General features: G+C 35.1%; 2 protein-coding genes across 2 annotated transcripts; both read left to right on the forward strand.

The window, feature by feature from the left end:
• Positions 1-243: 243 nt before the first annotated feature.
• LOC123659435 lies at positions 244-6,630 on the forward strand. Its single transcript, XM_045594652.1, has 4 exons — positions 244-318; positions 1,135-1,256; positions 3,503-5,278; positions 6,071-6,630. The coding sequence occupies exons 2-4, from the start codon at positions 1,142-1,144 to the stop codon at positions 6,628-6,630; spliced, it is 2,451 nt and encodes an 816-aa protein (XP_045450608.1). The 5' UTR covers positions 244-318; positions 1,135-1,141.
• A 3,676-nt stretch (positions 6,631-10,306) lies between these two features.
• LOC123664598 (exostosin-3) lies at positions 10,307-20,334 on the forward strand. Its single transcript, XM_045599117.1, has 10 exons — positions 10,307-10,426; positions 11,555-11,680; positions 12,086-12,597; positions 12,681-12,986; positions 13,052-14,063; positions 15,058-15,260; positions 16,159-16,260; positions 17,109-17,283; positions 18,012-18,116; positions 19,025-20,334. The coding sequence occupies exons 1-10, from the start codon at positions 10,307-10,309 to the stop codon at positions 19,127-19,129; spliced, it is 2,766 nt and encodes a 921-aa protein (XP_045455073.1). The 3' UTR covers positions 19,130-20,334.
• The last annotated feature ends 1,621 nt before the right edge of the window (positions 20,335-21,955 follow it).

A 21,955-nucleotide genomic window follows, 5' to 3' on the forward strand; every position in this document is an offset into this window, starting at 1 on the left:
GGGTCTTGGATGGGTCTTGGAGTGAGGTTAGAAGTATTTGTCATTAGGGGTAAATAATTTTGAGAGCTAGTAACACTTTACACTAAGTATCAACCTAGGATGAAGTGGGTCGTAGAAATATTTACAATTTTACAAAGTAAATAATACTAAATATTGTACCAACTACCAAATTACCAACTCAAAATAGTAATTTAATACTATTTACACAATGATGTATATTGTATTTATATACATATATCAAGATTATCATTATTTAAAATAAAGTATAGTACTTTTAATTTTTGTTTGAAGCCAGTGTTAAATTTGGATTACAAAAAGGTAAACAGAAAATTGTTTTATTTTCAATATTAAGTCTTAAATTAATAAATTCACATATTCTCTTAGTAAATGTTTTACAAGACAAGAAAAAGTCTTATTCAAACTAATATATATTTAGTTTTCGTATTTGTACTAATGTTTAAGTGAGAAACATGAGATGATACATGAGAAAACCTTTTTTTAAATAATTCGTTTATAATAATCATTTAAAATGTAAGAAAAACACAGCCATGTTTTTTTTAGTTACATTTTCAGCTTAAATAAAAAAAAGTTAAAATATAATTCAAGGCTGAAGATATTCAGACACTAGTGTGTCTCCAGCGGTAATCTAGCGTGACTGGTACTTGTCGAAAAAAAAGTCGTCATAATTTTGTTCCGTGACGTCTCCGGGGCTTTGGAAAACTCATCTCTGCAGCTTCGGCTTTTTTTGACCAGCCTTAGCTGCTCGGGCTCGCCCGGGTGTCTGCGTTTTGTTACAGTAGGCGGGGGCTGCCCTCATTCCGCTTCTCCAGCTTCTAAAGAATACTAGGGATATTCAGTGTGATTTAATTACGGAAACAGAACCATAATAGATTTGTAACTGTACTCAGTGCCAGTCACACTAGTCATGCTAAATTACCGCTGGAGTCACGCTAGTGTCCAAATATCCTTATCAATAATTCAATAAATTTTTGAAATCAGATAAAAGTAAATTTCCAGTGAAAGTTCATATGAGACTTTCAATAAACAACTGAATTTTGATGATTTTCATCGACAGTGGGTTAATTAAGTGTTTAAATTAGAAAAAAAATTACTATTAATCCAATGTTAATCAAGGTACAAAATGGCAGACGATATGATAGATATAGAAGAACATGATGTCTTGGAAAATCCTATCATTAAACAGATTTTTCCAGATCTATCAAAACTTAAAAAGGAAATCATTGATTATAATGATGGTAAGTATATAATGATAGGTAACAATATCAAATATATTCATGGTTTTTAAATTTTTGCTAACAAGATTCAATATTAAGTGAAACTGTAGCTGTAATGCTTTGATGTTAGTTTAATTATATCAACACTTAATACTCGAAGGCCCGGTTTAACCAGTTGTGGATGTGTGATGAGTGAAATAGCCCATTAGTAACTGTTTCTCCTCAATCAATAAACTACAACTTTTAGATTCATATTTGGGAATAGAAATATGTAATAAATATGGTGGAATTTAATGGTAAAAAAGAATATATCAAAATCTTATAAGATACACACAGTCAGCCCTTAAATAGCATTATCCACTTCCGTATCTAACTTTCACCCTCTAGATACCGGTCCTACCGGAACCAGACATGTGTGGCGATATAAGTCGGCAGATTGGGATGAGATGCGACCACATCCATACTGTGTAAAAATTTGGAGTGTGTACTGAATGATAAGATCCTGGCATACCTCGAGTTGAATGACCTCCTGTTGGACCAGCAATACGGTTTCCGCCGTAACAGGTCCACGGGGGATTTTTTAGTATACGCCTCACACATCTGGGGCGAAGCCTTGGATAAGCACGGAGAGGCGCTAGCTGTCTTACTTGATGTATCGAAGGCATTTGACCGGGTCTGGCATGAGAGCCTATTGAGCAAGCTTTCAGCTTACGGAATGACCCCTAGCCTGTGTGACTGGATATCAGATTTCCTGAATGGGCGATCATTTCGGGTGGTCTTAGATGGCTCCTCGTCTGACTTGATGGAGGTTAATGCCCGTGTCCCTCAGGGATCAGTTCTCTCTGCAACCCTCTTGATTCGCATTAGTGACCTCCTCAGGCCCGGTATCTTTGGGTACGCGGATGACAGCACTGTTACGGAGTGATACATGTCCTGTCCCCGTGCTAGTAGGGCCAAAACTCTTGATCATAGAAAGGCTTTGGTCGAGCGCATAAATTTGGCTTTGATAGAAGTGTCCGATTGTCAAATTGATGTCAAATTTAATGCTTCCAAAACGCAAGCGTGTCTTTTTACCGCTAAACGGAGTCCATTCTTAATAACTCCGACTTTCCCGGGTGTATCTGTACTGATCACCGATAGTATTGATCTGGTAGGCATAAATGTCTCGTCTAATCTGAACTTCAGACAATGCATAGAATCCAAGGCAAAAACTGCTGGTAAGAAACTTGGTATCCTAAAGTAGTATGTAAAGTCAGGCAGTACTTCACACCGGAACAGCTTCTTACTCTGTACCAAGCACAAGTTCGATCGTGCATTGAGTAGGTACTGCAGGCATTTATGGGATAACTCTGCCAAGTACCAGCTTGCTGCTTTGGATTCTGTGGATCGACGAGCCAGAAGATTTATCGGTGACGAATCGCTGGTTTGCCTTCTTTGGATTTTTCCTGGATTGACTTAAAAGTCTCGAACATCGGCGCAAGGTTGCCTGTTTGTCGGTATTTTACAGGTTATATTTCGGAGAGTGTGCTCTAGAACAAAGCAATTTAGTTTTGCCACCACCCTTCTACCACCGAACCGCAAGGCATCGCATGAATCTGCACCGCCACGTGGTTGAAATCCCACGATCTCGCACTAAGCGGTTTGCTTCCTCGTTTCTAATACGCACCGTAAAAATTTGAAATGCCCAGCTTCCGTTTTTCCAACTAACTATAACTTGGGTATCTTTAAGTCAAGAGTGAATAGGCATCTTCTAGGAAAGCGCGCTCCATCTTAGGCTGCATCTTCATTTACCATCAGGTGAGATCGCAGTCAAGCGCGTCTATATATATAAAAAAAAATCCACAACCTGCATAACAGTCCATAATTAAGTATCCAACAGAACTTCAAAAATTACTGGAATAGACAATCACAATTTTAAAATTGCAATTGCAATGGAAGCAGTAAATTTCTCTTAGTTGTTATATTCAATAAACAAATTTTTATTAATTTTTTTCTAATGCTTATGCCAATTTCGCTCATTATAATGAAACAACTTTTTCGGATTTTATCTGCTTTTTTAATTTTAAATATTTTAGCTATAAAGTATCTAAATTGTCAGGTATGTAAAAAATCCCAAAAAGTTTTCATTATAATAAAATTTTATTGATTTTTGAAACAAGATTTTAGTATAATATTTTCTTTATTACTGCCATTTAAAATCATTTATTGTCAAACTATTAGTAATTAGATAAAATGCTGATTATGCTCATCCATTTTGTAATTTTCAGAAATTCAAGATGAAATATCAAATTTTGAAACAGTTAACAGCGGTGAAACAAACAAGCAATTATGGAGACAATTCAACGCATCTCAAATAGGAAAAACAAAACAAAATTATTTGTATGACGTCAAGGTTTCCTTACAAAATATTAGTCCTAAACTAACAAGTAATCAAAAGTTTTGCCAAAAATGTTTAATACTTTTTTCTAAAAAGGAGGATCTGTGTAATCATGAAAGATTGTGTCATCAACATATGTGTCTTCAAAAAAATAATTTTAAAAACAACTCCAAAAATGGAGAAAACAGTAATATCTTTAATTTTTACTCAAATAAAGGGGTATCTCAGAATAAAAGCAGTAATATTAATGTAATGGTCAATATTAATGACTCAAAAGCGATAGACAACAATTTGAGAAAACCATGTTTTCATTGCAATATTATATTTCCATCAATTCAAACTTTAATAGACCACTTATATGAAATACTCTATAATAAGAAATCAAATATTCAACACCCAAAAAATCTTAAATTTTCTTCTAAATGTAAGTTCTGTGATTCAAATTATAACGATGTTTTATCATATAATAGACACTTACGTAAAAGACATAGGAATGAAATGTTAAAAAACAAAAATGAAAGTATTAATGAGGTTCGAGTAATGGCCCTAAAAGCAATTCTGTATAAATGTAGTGAATGTAATATACACTTTGTGACATCTGAGACTGCTAGATATCATTTGGAACACTCAGAAGTCTTACAACATTGGTATTGCACGAGTTGTCAATTTTTTTTCAAACTAAAGCATAAAAATCTACATGAAAAACAACATAACTATTCAAAGTACTTTACTGTAGTTGAAGTAAATAATAAGTCATGTAATGGGACACATTTAGGGGAAGAAAATTCTTTAACTCATCAAACTAATTGTGATATAGATGAAATTGGAATAGATGACAGAATTTCGGATTTTGTAACAGAACACAATCAGGAAGCATCACAACAAAAAGAAGAATTAAAAACAAGCAATGATTTCCATTCTTCGATGATTGATACTGAAAACAGTAGTAATGTGGGTGACATAAAGGAAAAAAAATGTTTAAATACTTCATTGGAAAAGTATACACAATTATACTTTTGTGATGTATGTAAATGTAATATATCTAGAAATTGTAATGTTGAACATCATCTGGAGGCAAATTGTAGACGAGGTACCAAAAATGTTTGTGAGTATTGTGGGCTAGTCTTTTCCAGTGAGACTGTTGATTTACATAGAATAATACACCTCGAAAATAGGAACATACAATTGAAAGACTTTATAATTTTGGATTTAAAAACTAAAACAAAAATAACACCAGTTTTCGACTTTCCTAAGTGTACATTGTGTGAAAAATATTTTATTTGTAAAAATGAAATTATACTGCATGTATGCAATGAGGGTAGATCCATAACATGCTCTGTTTGTAACATTAAATTAACTAAATCAGCTTTGCAATTACATGAACCATTCCATAGTTACAATACACAAAATCAAACTGAACTCAACAACAAGTCTGATAATATAATGTTGTGCAATACGGATTCTAGACTCACAGAAATTACAAATAATGATCAAACTTCATTATCTCCTCTTGGTTCTGAAACAGAATGTGATGATAAAGTTCTGCACTTATATACTTGTAAAAATTGTGATGTATCAATGAATTTCTATGATGAAGCAGTAGAACATTGTCATTCTCATACCCATCTTAATAAAATAGAAATAGATACAACTAAATGTGCAATATGTAATGTTAATTTAATATCTTCGACCTATGATCATCATCATCAATTACATGATACATATTGTAAAGAAAGATTTCAGTATCTTAATTTTGATGTATTATTATTTAATTCTTGTAATGATGAATGGCTTGATCATGTCTTTGGTGCTTTACCTAAGCATGCAATAAACAAAATTATAAAAAAATCTATATATAAGTATGAGAATAAGGTAAAAATGCAAATCATGCAGGATGGTCCATATGAATTAACAATGTACAAGTGTTATAGATGTAAGTCTTTTATAGATTGCAAATCTGTTTATGAACATTCAGGCAATTGTAAAGTAAATTCTGCTAAATTCTATTGTAAAGTGTGCAATATACCATTTATAAATAACATATTTCGAATTGAACATGAAAGTATTCATAACAACCTCAAAGTTAATTTAAAGTCATATAGGATTGTTGTATTTAATCGAGATCAGGATAAAGTTATTAATAAAAATCTATCAAAGACGAAATACTACGTTTTATTCGAATGTAGATATTGCCATGTGATTGTCGATAAGAATACTTATAATAACCATAAATGTAATTTGGTCAACTGTAAAAATTGCTCCATATGCGGATTACTTTTGCAAGAAAAACAGTATGATATGCATGTATTAAAGCATAAAACTATGGACAGTTTTAATAAAAACGTTTTAAAAGTAGTTCTGATTGGTAACAAAGCTACAAATAAAAATGAAATAACAAACAAATTAATATCTACATTTAGCGGAATGGTTTGTGATTATACTTTTTACAAATGTGCAGTGTGTCAAGTGTGTATCAGAGAATTTAGAAATACGTTCCACCATTATTGTCTAATTGATGCTGCAAAAACTAAATGTCCTCTGTGTGATTTGATTTTTGATGAAGGAAAAATAAAAGGTCATTTAAAATTACATGATACTGATCCGGATATTACTAAAGACACTATAATAGTCAAAGATTTTGGCTCTAAAAGAATAAATAGGGGAGGATATAACGAAATAACCAACAACAAGCATGATGTGCAAGAAGACGAGTTAATGGTTTCCAAATCTGGTTTAGATGATCGTGTTAAGGACAAAGATGATAATAGCGTTCCAGAAATAACGGCGAAGATTTATAAGTGCGATTGTGGTCTCCATTTTATAAACGATACACAAATAAAAGAACATTTGGATAAATGCTCTGGTATTGTTAGAGCTAAAAAATTTAGACAAGATTGTTTCAAATGTGGCCTCACTTTTAATTCAAATGTTTTATTCAAACACTTACTGGAACATCACGGAGGAAAAAATGTGTTTAGATATGAAATTGTAGAAAGCATTCAGAAAAGTGTAGCTTAAGCTTTTATTGAGACAACTAAAAACTATACCTATAATAAGTGTGAGTAAAAGATTTTTTATTACGTTAATACAGCTAAATTTTTATGTTAAACATTAGATTCTGTTTTTTATTTTTTTATTTTCTGTTATATTTTTCTAACAATTGTTATGTATTCAAGATGTCCGAATATGACCATTTTTTTGTATTTATAATAACTATATAGGTATGTATAGAAAATAACATATTTTCAGATTTGCAGTTAAAAATTCGCGTACTGAACTAGTCCGTCATAAACGTTGTATATGAAATAATTTGAATAAAATTAGAAATTTCGTAGACTCCTTGTTATTCTCAATGAGTATGTTACAATACATAATCACATATTGCAGTGCAAAATATATACCTATTTAGTTTATAGGATGTCCTATAATGCCTAATGGCACTAACAATAAGATTAAAGAACTCACTCGAAAAGTCCATCGAATTCGCTAGACTCAGCACAAAACTATTGCATGATTACTTAGCCTTTATACCTCTTAATGTTAAGTTTACATAATGTGTAGGTATTCTACTGTAGTTTGGCATAATAAACATTTAGAAGTTTAATCATTTGTATTTATTGCTATCCCTGAGCTTAAACTTTAAAACACTAACATTTCGTCATTATTCACATATCAAACGATATCGGTGTGCTTTATTTGGTAGTTAGTATCGTGTCTATAGATTTTACTGTAATACCTAAAGTAGAAATGAAAAGACGAAAAGAAAAGAACGAATTTATTAAAAAAAAATTCAGTGTGATCGAAGGCGCTGGTAAAATGTAGTATTTTTATATTATTATTATAGTACTTATAAGTACCTTAACTTGTTTTCGACCTAAGGCTTGTAAGGTTATTTTGTAGGTTGATTTAAGTTTGTTTTTATGGGTTTGAAGACTAACAAATAAGTAACTGAATTTTAGGAATAATAGGCTCATCCTAAAATCGTTTAGCTTTAGCACTAACGGCGAGTCATTTATCTAAAAACAAAGTTTGTGAATAAAATAATAATAAAAAAAAAAAAAAAAAAACCCGCCTACGTAAAGAACAACTAATAGAAAATCAACTGAAAAAGCTGGAACAAGATAAAAATTCAATATGCACACAAAGTCAGCGAAATAAATAGAAACAATATCAAACATTTTATGCTGTACATTTAAAATATATTAATACGGTAGTCCTTCGAAACTTTATGCAACGTCGTACATAACATGCACCGCGATGCTAGGCGCTTCCAGTAACGCCCCTGTGCCCGGGTCGATTCGGGATGGGAACCCGGTCCTGCTAGACATGGCGTCGTCGGGATTGTTCAGAGGTGAGCCGATAGTCCCTACGAAAGAGAAGTCTGGCCTTTTCGCTGAGGCCAGTCTGTCGTTGGAGGGATCCTGTTGCCTGCAGATCTTCCAATTAATGCGGCTGAAGGCTCCCGCAGGGGTTTTGGTCGGTATTGCACCCCCAAGTGCTGAGGCCGACACGGTCTAGGAATGCCTACCCGGGCATCCTGGATATCACCCGTAAATGGGTTTCCCTGCGATGCCAAAAAAAAAACAAAAAAATGACTACGGCTACCTTTATATACTTTTTGTTTACGGCAATTTAACATACATAGGTACAAAATAAACAACGAATAATCCAAGCTAATAAAAGCGTGGTAAAAAGAAACTTTGCTGTATCACAAAATATTTCTTTTGCTGTTAGAGCTAGAAAGATACTATTGGGAAATAGAATAAGTAGAATCAACATCAAATGTATCATAATACTATATTTTTTCGACATGTCTTTGCACCACGTTTAACACTTTTTATACAGTAAATTAAAGTTTAGTTCCTTGTAAACGTTTTTGTTCTAATTATAGAAAATTGTAAGTTATGAGCAAAAAAGTACGTCTCAAGAAGCGCGTGCTTATCAAGTCATCATCAAGAGTGCTGGGGTTGAATTCAACCCTACAGTCTACCAAAGGTTAAAAAAATTATTCATTTTTCCCGCTAAAATTTATTTCATGGCTAATAAAATCATTGAGTTTTGCTTTCAATTTTATTTAATTTAAATAAATTAGCTATAGTATGCCGGAATAGTTTATTATTTCCCGTCAATCTATATTATATTCAGCTTCGATCTCACGTAAGGGGACGGTCCAAGCAAATATTACTAAAACTCACCTAAGGGAGGGGAGGGGTCTAAACTGATCGAAAAATAGGTCACGTAATTAATAGATGTCCCCTATCCAGTGATATTTTTTGGTAAAACTCTAAAGGGGGTGATAGACGTACGAACTTAAAGAACGCGGTTTTTAAGACCGCGGTTCGACGTCGGTGACACACGTGAAACTTACTTATTCTGTATTGCGATGTCGTCGACATAAGGAGCTTTGTGTTATTTGACGAAATTCGGAAATAATTCATTTTGAGTAACTTCACAATCAAAAGTAACAAAAATTACAAATACCTACAATACAAACGTTGCGCGTCCACAGACTAGTAAAACATAATTATGTTTGCTTGCAAACGAAAAAACCGACTTCAATTACATCGTCCAGTAACACATCGTAGGTAGACGAAAAAATAGTCAAATAAATACGCATTATTAGATATAACCCAAAAACTACTTATTAGATCGCAATCAAATTTAAATGGGACTACACTACACACACTACCATCATGGAAATCGGTCCATTCAGTCAAAAGTTGTAAGGTTCTGGATCAAATTGAGAACCTCCTTCATTTTTCGGAAGTCGGTTAAAATTGGCGGCTCGCGGCTCGCGGAGCTGCCACACGCACGAGCGGAGGTGGGTTACGAGCAAAATTTCAAACTTGTCGGATCGCCAACGAACTTTCTTGGCGGTTTTAAAGTACGCGTACTTAGGGTGACACACTAGCGAAAAAGGTCGTCGAGCCATAAGTTCGTGAACTTACTAGCACGTCTATTACCCCCTTAAAACATATTGGCTACGTTCCACTAAACGCCCGCAACACTTGCAACATCGTTCCACCCATTAAGGCCCGTGGTCGTTGTGAGCGATCGCTTAACGTCATAGATAACGTCACTATTCACGACCACATCGCATTAATTTCGCCCACACAATATTGGTGGGTCATAGTCGGCTTGCGCCAAAACGTGACCGGAATTCGAAAAAACAACTGTCAATGTCAAATCGTGAATGTCATTAGAATTTGATGAACTTTCCGAGTCATTGTCTCTTATTCGTTTTGTCAAAAACGTAACGATAAATTCACAGGGATCCATGTTGAATTAAAATGTACTCCAATCCATACGAAATATTTACTCACAACCACTACAGCTGCATGCTTTTATCATGCCACCATATTTCGAGCACACAGCGCTCAAATATGCTTTCAACCTAGAAAATTTGCCTACAAAGTCCTCAGTGTTTTTACGTATGTGGACCGATAATTTCATTTCAGCTGCCGTTCTCAACGCGTTGCGGGCGTTAAGTCGAACATAGCCATATATTAGCTGTCATAGTCTTTGTTGTCTCATGTCTGTCAACAAAGTCAAACAAGTCTTACTTTGCCTTTAAATAAGTTATTTTATAAATAATTTTTGAATTAATGGCAATCTATTACAGCAAGTAGTGATTTCGAATTAAAATAAGATGTATATATTTTAATACAGTGCAGTTAATGTACTAATATTAACCATGTTTTTACACGAAAGAGTTTGTCAATGGTTAGGTCAGCTAAAACTATCTCGAGTAATTTTAACGGTATCGGTGATATTATTTGTGGTTCCTCTCATCACTCACTACTATTTGTCTAAGGTAAGAAATAATAACATTTCTTTTAGGTAAACACAATTCTTTATTATGACTATTTTCTGTTAAATTTATTTACTTTTTTTTTATATTAAAAAATACTAATCATAGCTGAGCAATTATTTTTACTAAATTTGTATATATTCTAAGATATAAGTTTATATTTGTGTTTTTGTATTGTACTTTACAAATTGATAAACAACTTAACTTTCGTTTTATTCATGTATTAGTAGAGAAAACATATTGCATGTCTATTATTATTCTGGTATTTTTGTTATTTCATTATAGCATACTGTATAAAACAATATTTTTTACTGGAATGTGTAGTCTTTAATGCTTATGACAAAGATGACAATTATTTTATTTGTATTGTTTATATAATTTTCATACCTCCATTTTGCTCTAGTATACAGTTTGTTAAGACATAAACCAATTATTTAAATAGGGATTTAATGGTACTTTTAGTCGTCAATGTGGGTGAATAAATCTTTTTTTATATCACAATATAATTAAAAGTAATTGTTTGAAATTGAAGATAATTATGTTACATTTGGTACTTATTTATTAAATAACAATAATAAGATGACCAATTTTTCTATTTTTTATAATGGATTGTGGGTATTTAGGATAATAAGGTTTGTCTTTGTATGTTTGTTCTGAGCAAAGTTACTGCTTGATCCCTTGTCCAGCTTTATCTGGTTTATCACATATGGTTGATGTAGTCGGTGTAGTCTACTACAATTCATCCTGTAACATCCCGCTGGGCTTAGGCCTCTTTCTCTCTGTAGAAGGATCGGCTTAATATAGTCTACTAATAACACACAATTTTCACCTTTTGCCCGTGGAGTGAATGAGTCATAGAGTTTTCAATTAAAATATTTTATATTAAATTAAAATATAAAATATTTTAATTTAATATTTATTTGCTTTATGTAATTAAAATAAACAGCTTTTCAAGAGAACTTTTGATATAAAATTTAGCAAAATGTAAATGAGCTGCTACTGACTTTTTGGTAATTCAATTTATGGCAAGAATGTACAAAGTAATCTAGCAAATGGGACAAATAAAAATAAATAATTTTGTATCGTGAGTGTGTATGATAATATATTTTTAAATGTTTTATATTTTTATAGTATGAATCCACATCCATGTCATTGGGTTCGAACAACATGCGACACACCTTGGAGGCGCTTGGAGATTTATCTTCTGTAAATATGGTCGATCTTAAAATAAGGATTGAAGAGATGTTGAGAATAAAGGTAATGTGATTTGATTTTTTCATATCTTTCCATTCTAATTAATAAATGAAAAGTCTATGAAAAACGAGTGTGTTTTAGACCACACGACTCAAGTAAAACTTTTTTAGCAATAGGCCTGCATTGGGCTGGCTGAACTAGTCAGCCCTCTGGCAGCCAGAGGGCTCTTTTCACGCATAACGGACCACCTTTGTGTCTAAATGCGGAAAACCGAGCCCACAACAATACAATATAATAGGCCTGCACTGTGTCTTAGATATACGAAACGTAACTCGCTATGAGAGAAAGAGAGAAAAAAATGTGTGCTCATACCTCTCTCTCTTGCTCTGTTCGCCTCGCCTGATCACAATTTTCGTAGCACTCTGCGCATAAAGAAGTTTTACTTCAATAAAATTATAATCATTATAGGCTTCAGTATCAACTGAGTTACGGGAATTAGAAGAGCGACGTGGAAAATTACAAAGGGAAGCAGCAGCTGCGAGTGCTAAAGCAGATAGTGTTAAAGCTGAGTATGCAAGAGCAACAGCCGAACTGCAAAGACTACGTGTATCAGCTGACCAAGCTCGGTTAGCGCAGTTAGAAGCGATTCGACGGGATTCCCCGGAACTTGCTCCCCCTGCACAAATACTTCCTTCTACCCCTCCACAAATCTTGCGTCCCATTAGCCCAGCATCAGAAGTGCATTGTCGCATGCATTCTTGCTTCGATTATTCAAGATGCTCCTTAACATCTGGTTTCCCCATATATTTTTATGATCCCGATGTTTTTAATCCGATCGCTGGAGCTGAGGTTGACGGCTTTCTCAAAACAACTTTACGTCAAACTCTTAGCTATAATTCTCACTTGACACAGAACCCTAATGAGGCGTGCATTTATCTGGTCCTTGTTGGAGAAGGATTTCCTCTCGATAAAAATCCCTCGTAAGTATTCATTTGGATTATTACATTTATCTACTCCTTTTATAAATTTGTTTGCGTTATTAAAATCTTTGGATTATTTTTAGTTCTACAACAGACAGCTTTAAGCTGTTATTGAACGAGACTGCTATTAAAAGTCTACCTTATTGGGGCGGCGATGGTCGTAATCATGTTTTACTTAATCTGGCGCGTCGAGAACTCTCCGTCGGATCGGGTGATGCATTTCACAGTGCCTCTACGGGAAGAGCAATGATCGCACAATCTACTTTTACCTTACAACAGTTTCGCCCTGATTTCGATGTCATAATGCCACCGGCACTCGGGCCTCCAGGAGGAGATGTATGGGCAGATTGTGCTCCTTTAGCGCCAGCAAGACGCAAATACATATTAAGGTAACATTAAATAAAAAACGAATTTGAAGAATATGGTTTTATATGCATTCATCATCATCGTTTAGTTTTCAGGGTTCTCAAACGCTAACGCCTTCGGGAACCAATATAGACGATGACAAAAGCCTAATTGAATCTCTTCAGAAGATTGCAAAATCAGCACCATCGTCAGATGTATTTTACCTGCAGTTTGATTGCGATCCACCCATAGAGAGGCGGGCTGTTTTTCCGATTGGTGATTGGGCGCTTTGTGGTACCGATCGATCCCGACGATCTATTTTACGAGATTCAACATTTGGTTTGATACTTGCTCCCGCTGATAGTAATTACGTTACAACAGCCCTCTTGCAAGCAAGATTGTTCGAGGCACTACGCTCGGGTGCTATTCCGGTAATTCTTGGCGGAGATCGAATCCGGCTGCCATATGGCGAAGTGCTTGATTGGCGAAGAGCAGCAATTTTATTGCCTAGGGCTCGCATAACGGAGTTGCATTTTCTTTTACGAGCTTTATCAGATGCAGATTTACTGGCATTTCGAAGACAAGGGCGCGTATTGTGGGAGCGATATTTGAGTTCAGTCCAAGCAAGTATGGATTCGCTACTAGCGATAATACGGATGCGATTAAATATACCAGCTCGCCCCGCGTTGCCTATAACAGGCACTCCTGCATTTAACGACTCATATTATCCCCCAAAGTTGGAACCTCCCGCCGTTGATACTGAGCCGGAAGAAACTCTTGGGCCTCTAGAAGCTCCTTACCCGAGTCCAGAATATCGGAGAAACTATTCTTTAGCTCTACTACATGGTTACGAATTGTGGAATGAATGGGGCGAACCATTTGTTCTGTACCCTCAGTTACCATGGGATCCGCCGGTGACTTCAGAGGCAAGATTTATGGGTTCTGCCGCGGGTTTTAGGCCGATTGGCGCCGGAGCCGGTGGTTCTGGAAAGGAATTTAGTGAGGCTCTGGGTGGCGATCGCCCAAGAGAACAGTTCACGATAGTAATCTTGACGTACGAAAGGGAGGCTGTACTTGCAGCAGCTTTGGCGAGATTGAGAGGCTTGCCGTATTTAAATAAGGTAAAATTTACTTTCTTTAATATATATTTCGCAAAGAAGTCCTGAACTACTTTTTTAAAATATCGTCGTATGGTTTTTGACTGACATAGTTTCAGTTATCGCTATATAGGCAGGCATATTTGCTTCTGGTTTGATTGTAAGAATATAGCTTGCAGAAAGTAACTGAAGCAACTGGTATAATAATAACCGCTCAGGTGTAGTGGTGGGAGTAGTCGCCTAAAACACCGACGGTTTGCGGGTTCGATCCCCTCTCGGGATGGATATTTGTATTTGTCCAAATATTTCTTGCCAGTTTGGATGTCCGTCCTTGTGGGTCTCCCTACCGTGTCTCAGAGAGCACATTAAGCTATAGATCCCGGTTGTTGTCATAAATACCTGATATCGTTACTCGTTTTATCGGGAACATAAGAAGACATAACAAAGAAGACAAGATACATAAGAAGTTGAGGTGAGATTTTCGATTATCCTTCTGGTCGGCTTAATTGAGATTTGGTGAGATTTCATTGGACCCCTCCTCCCATTCTGAGCTCACGTAATTAATGTCCCCTAAGGCTTACAAATTATTATTAAAAATTGACCATTTAATCAGCTTTCTAAAAATTATTCTTAATCTTAAAGATGCTAAATTCTTAACAAAAGAACTTGTTTAACTCAACGCAGGTAGGTATATTCAACGTCAAAAAGTACAATGTGTAAACGTAATGCATAAACTATTATTTTTATGGTCATACTTCATACGTTTTGTTGGATATGAGTTCCTCTATTTCTTATACGGATGCGAATTCTCGTTCTAATTTCTGTTGTTGTCACTATTGAGCTAAAACTTGATCTCATGTAAGAAATATTTGTACAAGTACAAATAACAATTCCGAGTGGAAATCGAACCCTTGAACCGTTGGTGTTTAAGCACGTACACGCACCACTACACCAGAGTGGTTACTAGTAAGGCTCAGAAAGCGAGTATTGAGTAAACTAATGGTGACTCTGGTGGTAGGTGGTGGTGGTGTGGAACGGCGTGTCGCCACCCTCGGCGACGCAGGCGTGGCCGGAGGCGGGGGCTCCCGTTGCTGTGGTTCGAGCTCCCCGTAACTCGCTCAATAACCGCTTCTTGCCATACCAAGTCATCGACACTGAGGCCGTTCTCTGTGTTGACGACGATGCCCACCTTCGCCACGATGAAATCGTCTTCGCCTTCAGGTAGGCTGGCAACACTGGAAATTATACGATTAACAGTATTCAGAAAAGTTTTTGGGCGTGGGTAAAAATTTCAGGGATTCAAACAGTAATAACACTTTTTTTTGCGAATAGTGGCAATAAGTTTTTGATCAGGCTCAAGTTTTCAATGAAGTTCTTTTTAACCGACTTCAAAAAAGAAGGTGGTTACTTAGTTCGACCGTATATATATATTTTTATGTATGTTTGGGTATAACTTCGTCGTTTATGAACGTTAAGGATCGTTTATTGCAGAACGAAAAAAAAAACGACCAATTATATCGACAAGTAATACAACGTAGGTAGACGAAAAAATTGTCAAGTAAATACGCATTATCAAAGATTACTCCAAAACTTGTAATCAGATCTCATGATAACATCGGATTTCGATTCAATTAAAAATCATCAAAATCGAAACACCCAGTAAAATGTTATGCGGATTTTCGAGTTTCCCTCGATTTATTTGGGATTCCATCATCAGATCCTGGTTTCCTTATCATGGTACCACCCAGGGATATCTCCTTTCCAACAAAAAAAGAATTATCAAAATCGGTATATATAATATACACGGTCGAATTGAGTAACCTCCTCCTTTTTTTGAAGTCGGTTAAAAAGATAAAAAAAAAAAAAAATTGTAAAGGAATTTATAATTCTGAACATTATTATTGACATGTGTTTGGTGTTGATTTCTCTTACTTAGGCGACGCAAATTTTAGCTAAGGACGATATTATACACTGTGTTAAATTAGTTTTACAGACAATCCTACTACACTGTTAACACAGTCACAGTACTTGTTTTGTGAATATTCTATTAGCATTATTCATCTTTCGTATTTTCCTTTTCTTAAGTATACTTTTATGTAATTAAATTTATAATTTACAGAGTATGGCGGGAACATCGCGATCGTATAGTTGGTTTCCCTGGAAGATATCACGCCTGGGATCTTAATTTTAATAACGGATTTCTTTACAATTCAAACTACAGGTAAGATTATTTTATAAAAAATACTTTCAAAGCATGTAAATGTTTAGTAACCGTATAAGAATTGGGTTGATCATTGAATTGAAATCGGTATATGCCACGTAATTACTTGTGAGCGATCAGAGGACATCAATATTTTGTAAACACTAGAAACAAAAAATGTCCCAAATTGGAATCTTGTGGGCACCTAATGTAGCTACTAATGAAATTGATTCATATTCATATAGACTAGTACTTATTAGCTGCGATTGGATTAACATGAACTTATTCATCAAGTCAGACTTCCGTGAATGCTGTAACAATAGATTTTGGATGGTAAAATTTGGTGGTCAAACTGATCAAACACTTTTGAGAATGTTATATTATTAATATAATATATTGATGTTGTATTTGTACAGTTAGGGACTACACGCCAATTATACACCTTGAAGTTCATTTTATTTTAAATGGATAATTTAAAACAGTAACACTGTAATGTGCTGCTGAATGCTGTAAGGATCTCATAGATGTGACGTCATATCTGCCGCCTTGACATCTGCTAACGTTTTGACGAGTGTTTAAAAAAAAAGATTGAAAATATAAAATATCATTTTACATTCATTACATTTCTCGCAAATATTGTGGTCGTGAGATGAGCAAGGTGGTCAGAGCTCCTGGAAAGGGTCAGGGGTAGGGTGGGCAAATGGTTCAGTTGTTGCAGGTGTCTATATGCTATGGTAACCGCTTACCACAAGGTGGGCGTCCCCACGCTCGTTTGCCGACCTATTCGTATAAAAACGGAGGCAACTTCCTAGTAGTAAAAAAAAGAGAATTGAAATAGAAATATGTATATATCGGTGTTCGTTGTGTAGCTGTGAGCTGAGTATGGTGCTAACGGGCGCGGCGTTCGTACACCGCTACTACTTGTGGGCGTACTGGCGCGCCCTGCCCGCCGCCGTGCGCGACTACGTGGACGAGTACATGAACTGCGAGGACATCGCCATGAACTTCCTCGTCGCGCATCTCACTCGCAAGCCGCCGGTCAAGGTAATACAATACTAATATTATAAAGTTGAAAAGTTTGTTTGTGTGTTAAGTGTCTGTTTTTTGTAAAAGTCTGCGGGCTCAAACTGATTTTTTTTGTGTTGATAGTCCATTTACTGAGGAAGGTTTATAGGCTATATAATATTTGTATCACACTCATCCACTTAATGTTTTTAGGTTTTTTAAAAACTAAATCTCTTATCTACTATGTACTGTTTAGGAACAGTATTTAAACGTCCTGCTAGGTAAAGCACTCACTTCTATCATGGAGATGGTTCATCATCATCACTTCAGCCTATTGCAGTCCACTGCTGGACAGAAGCCTCCACAAGTTCGCGCTAAAAATAGCATGAACTTATGTGTGTTGCCCATAGTCACCACGCTAGGCAGGCGGGTTGGTGACCGCAAGGGCTGACTTTGTCGCACCGAAGAAGCTGCTGCCCGTCTATGGTCTGTGTATTTCAAAGCCAGCAGTTGGATAGTTATCCCGCCATCGGTCGGCTTTATAAGTTCCAAGGTTATATCCCGTAGTCGCCTCTTACAACATACATATACATACAACATACATACATATATATATGGGTGGCTACATTCTTTATTGCCGTAGCCACACAAGTTAATAATAATTAATTTATCAATCTATGGAACATGTTTTAGAACATTTAAGCAAATGAAATGTTTAAAAGGATTTAGTGCAATATTTTAACGTATTTTATTTTGTCTGAATCTAGGTGACGTCACGCTGGACGTTTCGCTGCCCGGGCTGTCCTGTGACGTTGTCCGCCGACGAAACACACTTCCACGAGAGGCATAAATGTATACAATTTTTCTCACAGGTGGGTCTTAAAATATTATACTAAAAATGTTTTTCTGTAACATTAAAATTCATTTTAACTAAGTAGTATAACTGCGAATGTACACAAAACTTGATTGTGACGTCATAAATCGTTTTCAGTAGAAATCACGTAGGAAAAGCATGTGGAGTAATATTATTTGATACAATTAGTTTAGGTGATATGATATTTACAACTACTTGCTGTTATTTGTTGAGTAATGCTCGTCGCGTCCGAACCGACAATAAGGCCGCTGAATCGAATTTTGCGGGCAGCGGGGCGGTGGCGGCCTCGGCGCGGGAGCGTGGCGACTGGCGTGGTCGTGTGCCACTATCGCGGCGTAGCGCTGTGTTCGTGGTTGTGTCGTCGAGATATTTGCTTAAATATCTTTTTGATTCAAATTGATTCCTAACGCTCGATTTATTGTGGGAAAAAAAAGTGAATCTCTACTTATAGGGCAAGGAAAATAAAAGGCGAGTTTTATCGAAATTATGAAGAACAGAGACAATGTCCCGAAAAATTCTACAACTACACCAGAATGGGTGAAGAAACTTTTGACTATATTCTTAAAGCTATCAAGGACGATTTAAAGTTTGGAAAAAATAATATAAGCAATATAATATTATAAGAATATAGTAATAATAATATAAGAAAAATAAATTGCACAACACTGCAATGCTGACGCGCGGTCACCACTTGACGAGTGCCGCGCTCGTCGCACGCCGCTGCCGAGGGCCGTTCGTTTGGTTCTACGCATTACATCCTGCCGCTCCCGCGCCGCCTCCGCCGCCGCCTAACTGCCCTCAAGATTCGAGGCAGCGGCCTTATACATTAATTGCTAATACATTTACCGTATACTGTAGCTAGCTAATGTTATATGAACAAATTTATAATGCAAGTGTTTCTAACAGGTAATGGGTTACACGCCTCTATTGTCGACGCAGTATCGCGCCGACTCCGTGCTCTTCAAAACTAGAATACCTCACGACAAACAGAAGTGTTTCAAATTTATATAAGTAATTTTTATAACAAAAACTTAATAGTTCAATTATTATTTTTATAAATAGTATAATTTTTTTCTCTTTTCATTCAGTACTCGAGTAGGTACATATTTTTACTTTGCTTGTAAGTTTATGTAAAGTCATAATATAATTAACAGACTAAATATATTAGATCTAAATTCGTATTGTAAATTTTTTTTATATTGAGTGAATTTTTTTAAAGATTTTTATTGTACATACATGTTTTACATAATATTATATAGTTGTATAATAGAACTTAAAGATCATTAAAATTATGTATATAATCTACAGCTTTACTTAAACATATACCGTACATATACATATATCATATATCTTCGATATCGTAGATATTGAAAGAAATCTTATTGTAATTAAGTGTATCCGAAATGTTGCTTGCGAGTTATGTCGAATGAAACATTAATCGGTGAGTTAGATTCTAAAGGCCCACTAGACGAACAAATCGGTTGGTTTGAAAAACAGAGAAATTAAGCAAAGTAACAAACGTGTCTTTTGCTTCCATATTTTTATTTGCTGATTCCATTTCGTACTTCGATTAAGATTATGCCTGAAAATACATCCTTTTTAAACGTAAGTTATAATTATAACATTTTTATTATAAAAATCAGTAAACATTCAATGATAATCCACACAAAAAAAAAATGATCCAAAGCTTATTGTTAAAATAAGATGAAATTGCTTTGTGTTTATTTTATTATTAATTAATTTTTAATAATAATTTGCTTCGTTATATTGTAAGATATTTAATATTTGTAATATTGAAAACAATTGCTGTCAAAATATTCTATCGCCTAGTCTTAGTTGTAGGGTAAAATGTAGACAAAGTATATATTTAGGTCAATTATTCTGTAATTGCAAACTTTTAGAACTTCATGTTGGATTTCAAGTAAATATAACATAGAGATTTTATGATGCTAAAATTTAACACAGCGTTTAAATTGGTATGAATTTAAAGTGACAAGCATGCTGTCTTTTAACTATAGATATACGAGATACGATATTTTTATGCTGGCATTATTTGTAAAAAATGTAAATTACAGTATGGTGTAAATAAATAAAATCACGTAATGTATAATATAAAATATAAATGTTAGGCTAGGTTAGGTTTCATACACGCTATCATGTATATTTAATAATTTTGTGAATAAAATCCTCTCTTAAGTGTGAATAAGTGGATTATTGACATTGGTTTTATTTTGAAAAGAATTTTGTATTATTATTATTTGAACAAAATGCATTCACCTAGAAGTAATAAGATTTTTGGGAGTTGAGAGGAACAGGGTGTAAATTACCTTATCCACCCTCGAAAAACGGAGGATCCTCCGATCAGACGGGTGTTGTGTCTGGTGGGCTACTACCCCCCGGCGGTTGTTGTCGGGTTCTTGTGTATATTTTCAATCTTCGGATAACTTAAATATCGCGATGTAGGATACGTTAGTTCTATTTGTTCTGATGGGCTACTGCCCCCACCTCCCGACGTTTGTTATCGGGGTTCCTGTATTTTCAGTCGCTCGGATAACTTTAATATCGCGATGATACGTCAGTTCTTAGTTCGTATGTTGCGAGATAGATGTCGCTACACTTTTAATTATTAAAAAATATTATTTACCATTTTATTAACATGTTTCCTATAAATTTAGCAAAATACCACTTTTTTATAATTTCAATTGAAATTTATTATAAATGGTAATTTTTTGTTTGGTGATTTATTATTGTTCTATTTTGTGTTTAATATGGTCTAAGCTCCGAATCTAAGTCGATTTTCACCGAGCTGATAATAGAATGAAACATACTTTATAATAAATTTAGTATATTAGATAATATATTAAAAATGTTTTGCCTAAAACAATTCCTGAGTGGATAGTAGGAAACGTATAGAATGTGCAGACGTTGGATTGCCTATTATTTACCTGGACGAACTACTGGGTTGCCAGGTATGTAGAAGATAACTGGCATCGACATAAATAACCTGTTTATAACTTTAGGCAACCCAACAGCTGCACATTGAGTGCGTTCCACTAAAGGTCCACAACGTCATTGACCATGACCGTTGAAATTGCCGTTCCACTAGCGTAAAAAACGCCGCTGGCGTTGTAAGCGAATTTTATAAGTGAAACGCATATTTGAGTGCTGTCAGGTGTCAGCTGTGTGCTCGCAGTATTCAGCATAGTGAAAAAATGCAGCCGGGTAGTGAGTAAATATTTCGCATGGACTGGAGTAAAACTGAATTCAATTTATTGTTGCGCTTTTGCCGAATCGAATGAGAGATTATAGTCACAATTTGACATTGGCAGTTGTTTTTTTAAATTCACGCACGATTTGATGAAAACCGAGTTGGCCCACCTATATTTTGTGGACGAAGTGGGCACGATGTGGTCGCAAACAGTGACGTCATCTATGACATCGAGTGATCGCTCGCGATGACCACGGGCCTTACTTAGGTGGAACGATGGAAATGGTGTTGCGGTCGCGTAGTGGAACGTACACAATCTACTACATGTCATACTATCAAGACAGATAAAAATTTCTTATTATCTTGATCTTGCAATTTTCAATTATTTTTTTTAAATAATAAAAAATAGACCAGTATTTTTTTAGGCAACCCATTTTTAATATATTATCTCATATACTAAATTTATTATAAAGTGTGTTTTATTCTATTACCAGTTCGGTGAAGATCGACTTAGGTTCGGATCTTCTACCAATAAACCAAAAGAAAAATTTGAATGGCGCAATTAAATTGTTTTATTACTTTGACGCATTTGTTAATAAGTAACTATTCTTTTTATTGAATCCAATAAT

Source organism: Melitaea cinxia, chromosome 2 (assembly GCF_905220565.1).
Source record: "Melitaea cinxia chromosome 2, ilMelCinx1.1, whole genome shotgun sequence".
Classification (NCBI taxonomy): Eukaryota; Metazoa; Arthropoda; class Insecta; order Lepidoptera; family Nymphalidae; genus Melitaea; species Melitaea cinxia.

Coding starts and splice junctions, on each gene's coding strand:
- LOC123659435 (XM_045594652.1), top strand. CDS start 1,142: ATGGCAGACGATATGATAGATATAGAAGAACATGATGTCTTGGAAAAT. Junction 1,257..3,502: donor AATCATTGATTATAATGATG/GTAAGTATATAA, acceptor TGTAATTTTCAG/AAATTCAAGATGAAATATCA. Junction 5,279..6,070: donor TACAACTAAATGTGCAATAT/GTAATGTTAATT, acceptor ACAAATGTGCAG/TGTGTCAAGTGTGTATCAGA.
- LOC123664598 (XM_045599117.1), top strand. CDS start 10,307: ATGTTTTTACACGAAAGAGTTTGTCAATGGTTAGGTCAGCTAAAACTA. Junction 11,681..12,085: donor AAGAGATGTTGAGAATAAAG/GTAATGTGATTT, acceptor TAATCATTATAG/GCTTCAGTATCAACTGAGTT. Junction 17,284..18,011: donor CTCGCAAGCCGCCGGTCAAG/GTAATACAATAC, acceptor GTCTGAATCTAG/GTGACGTCACGCTGGACGTT.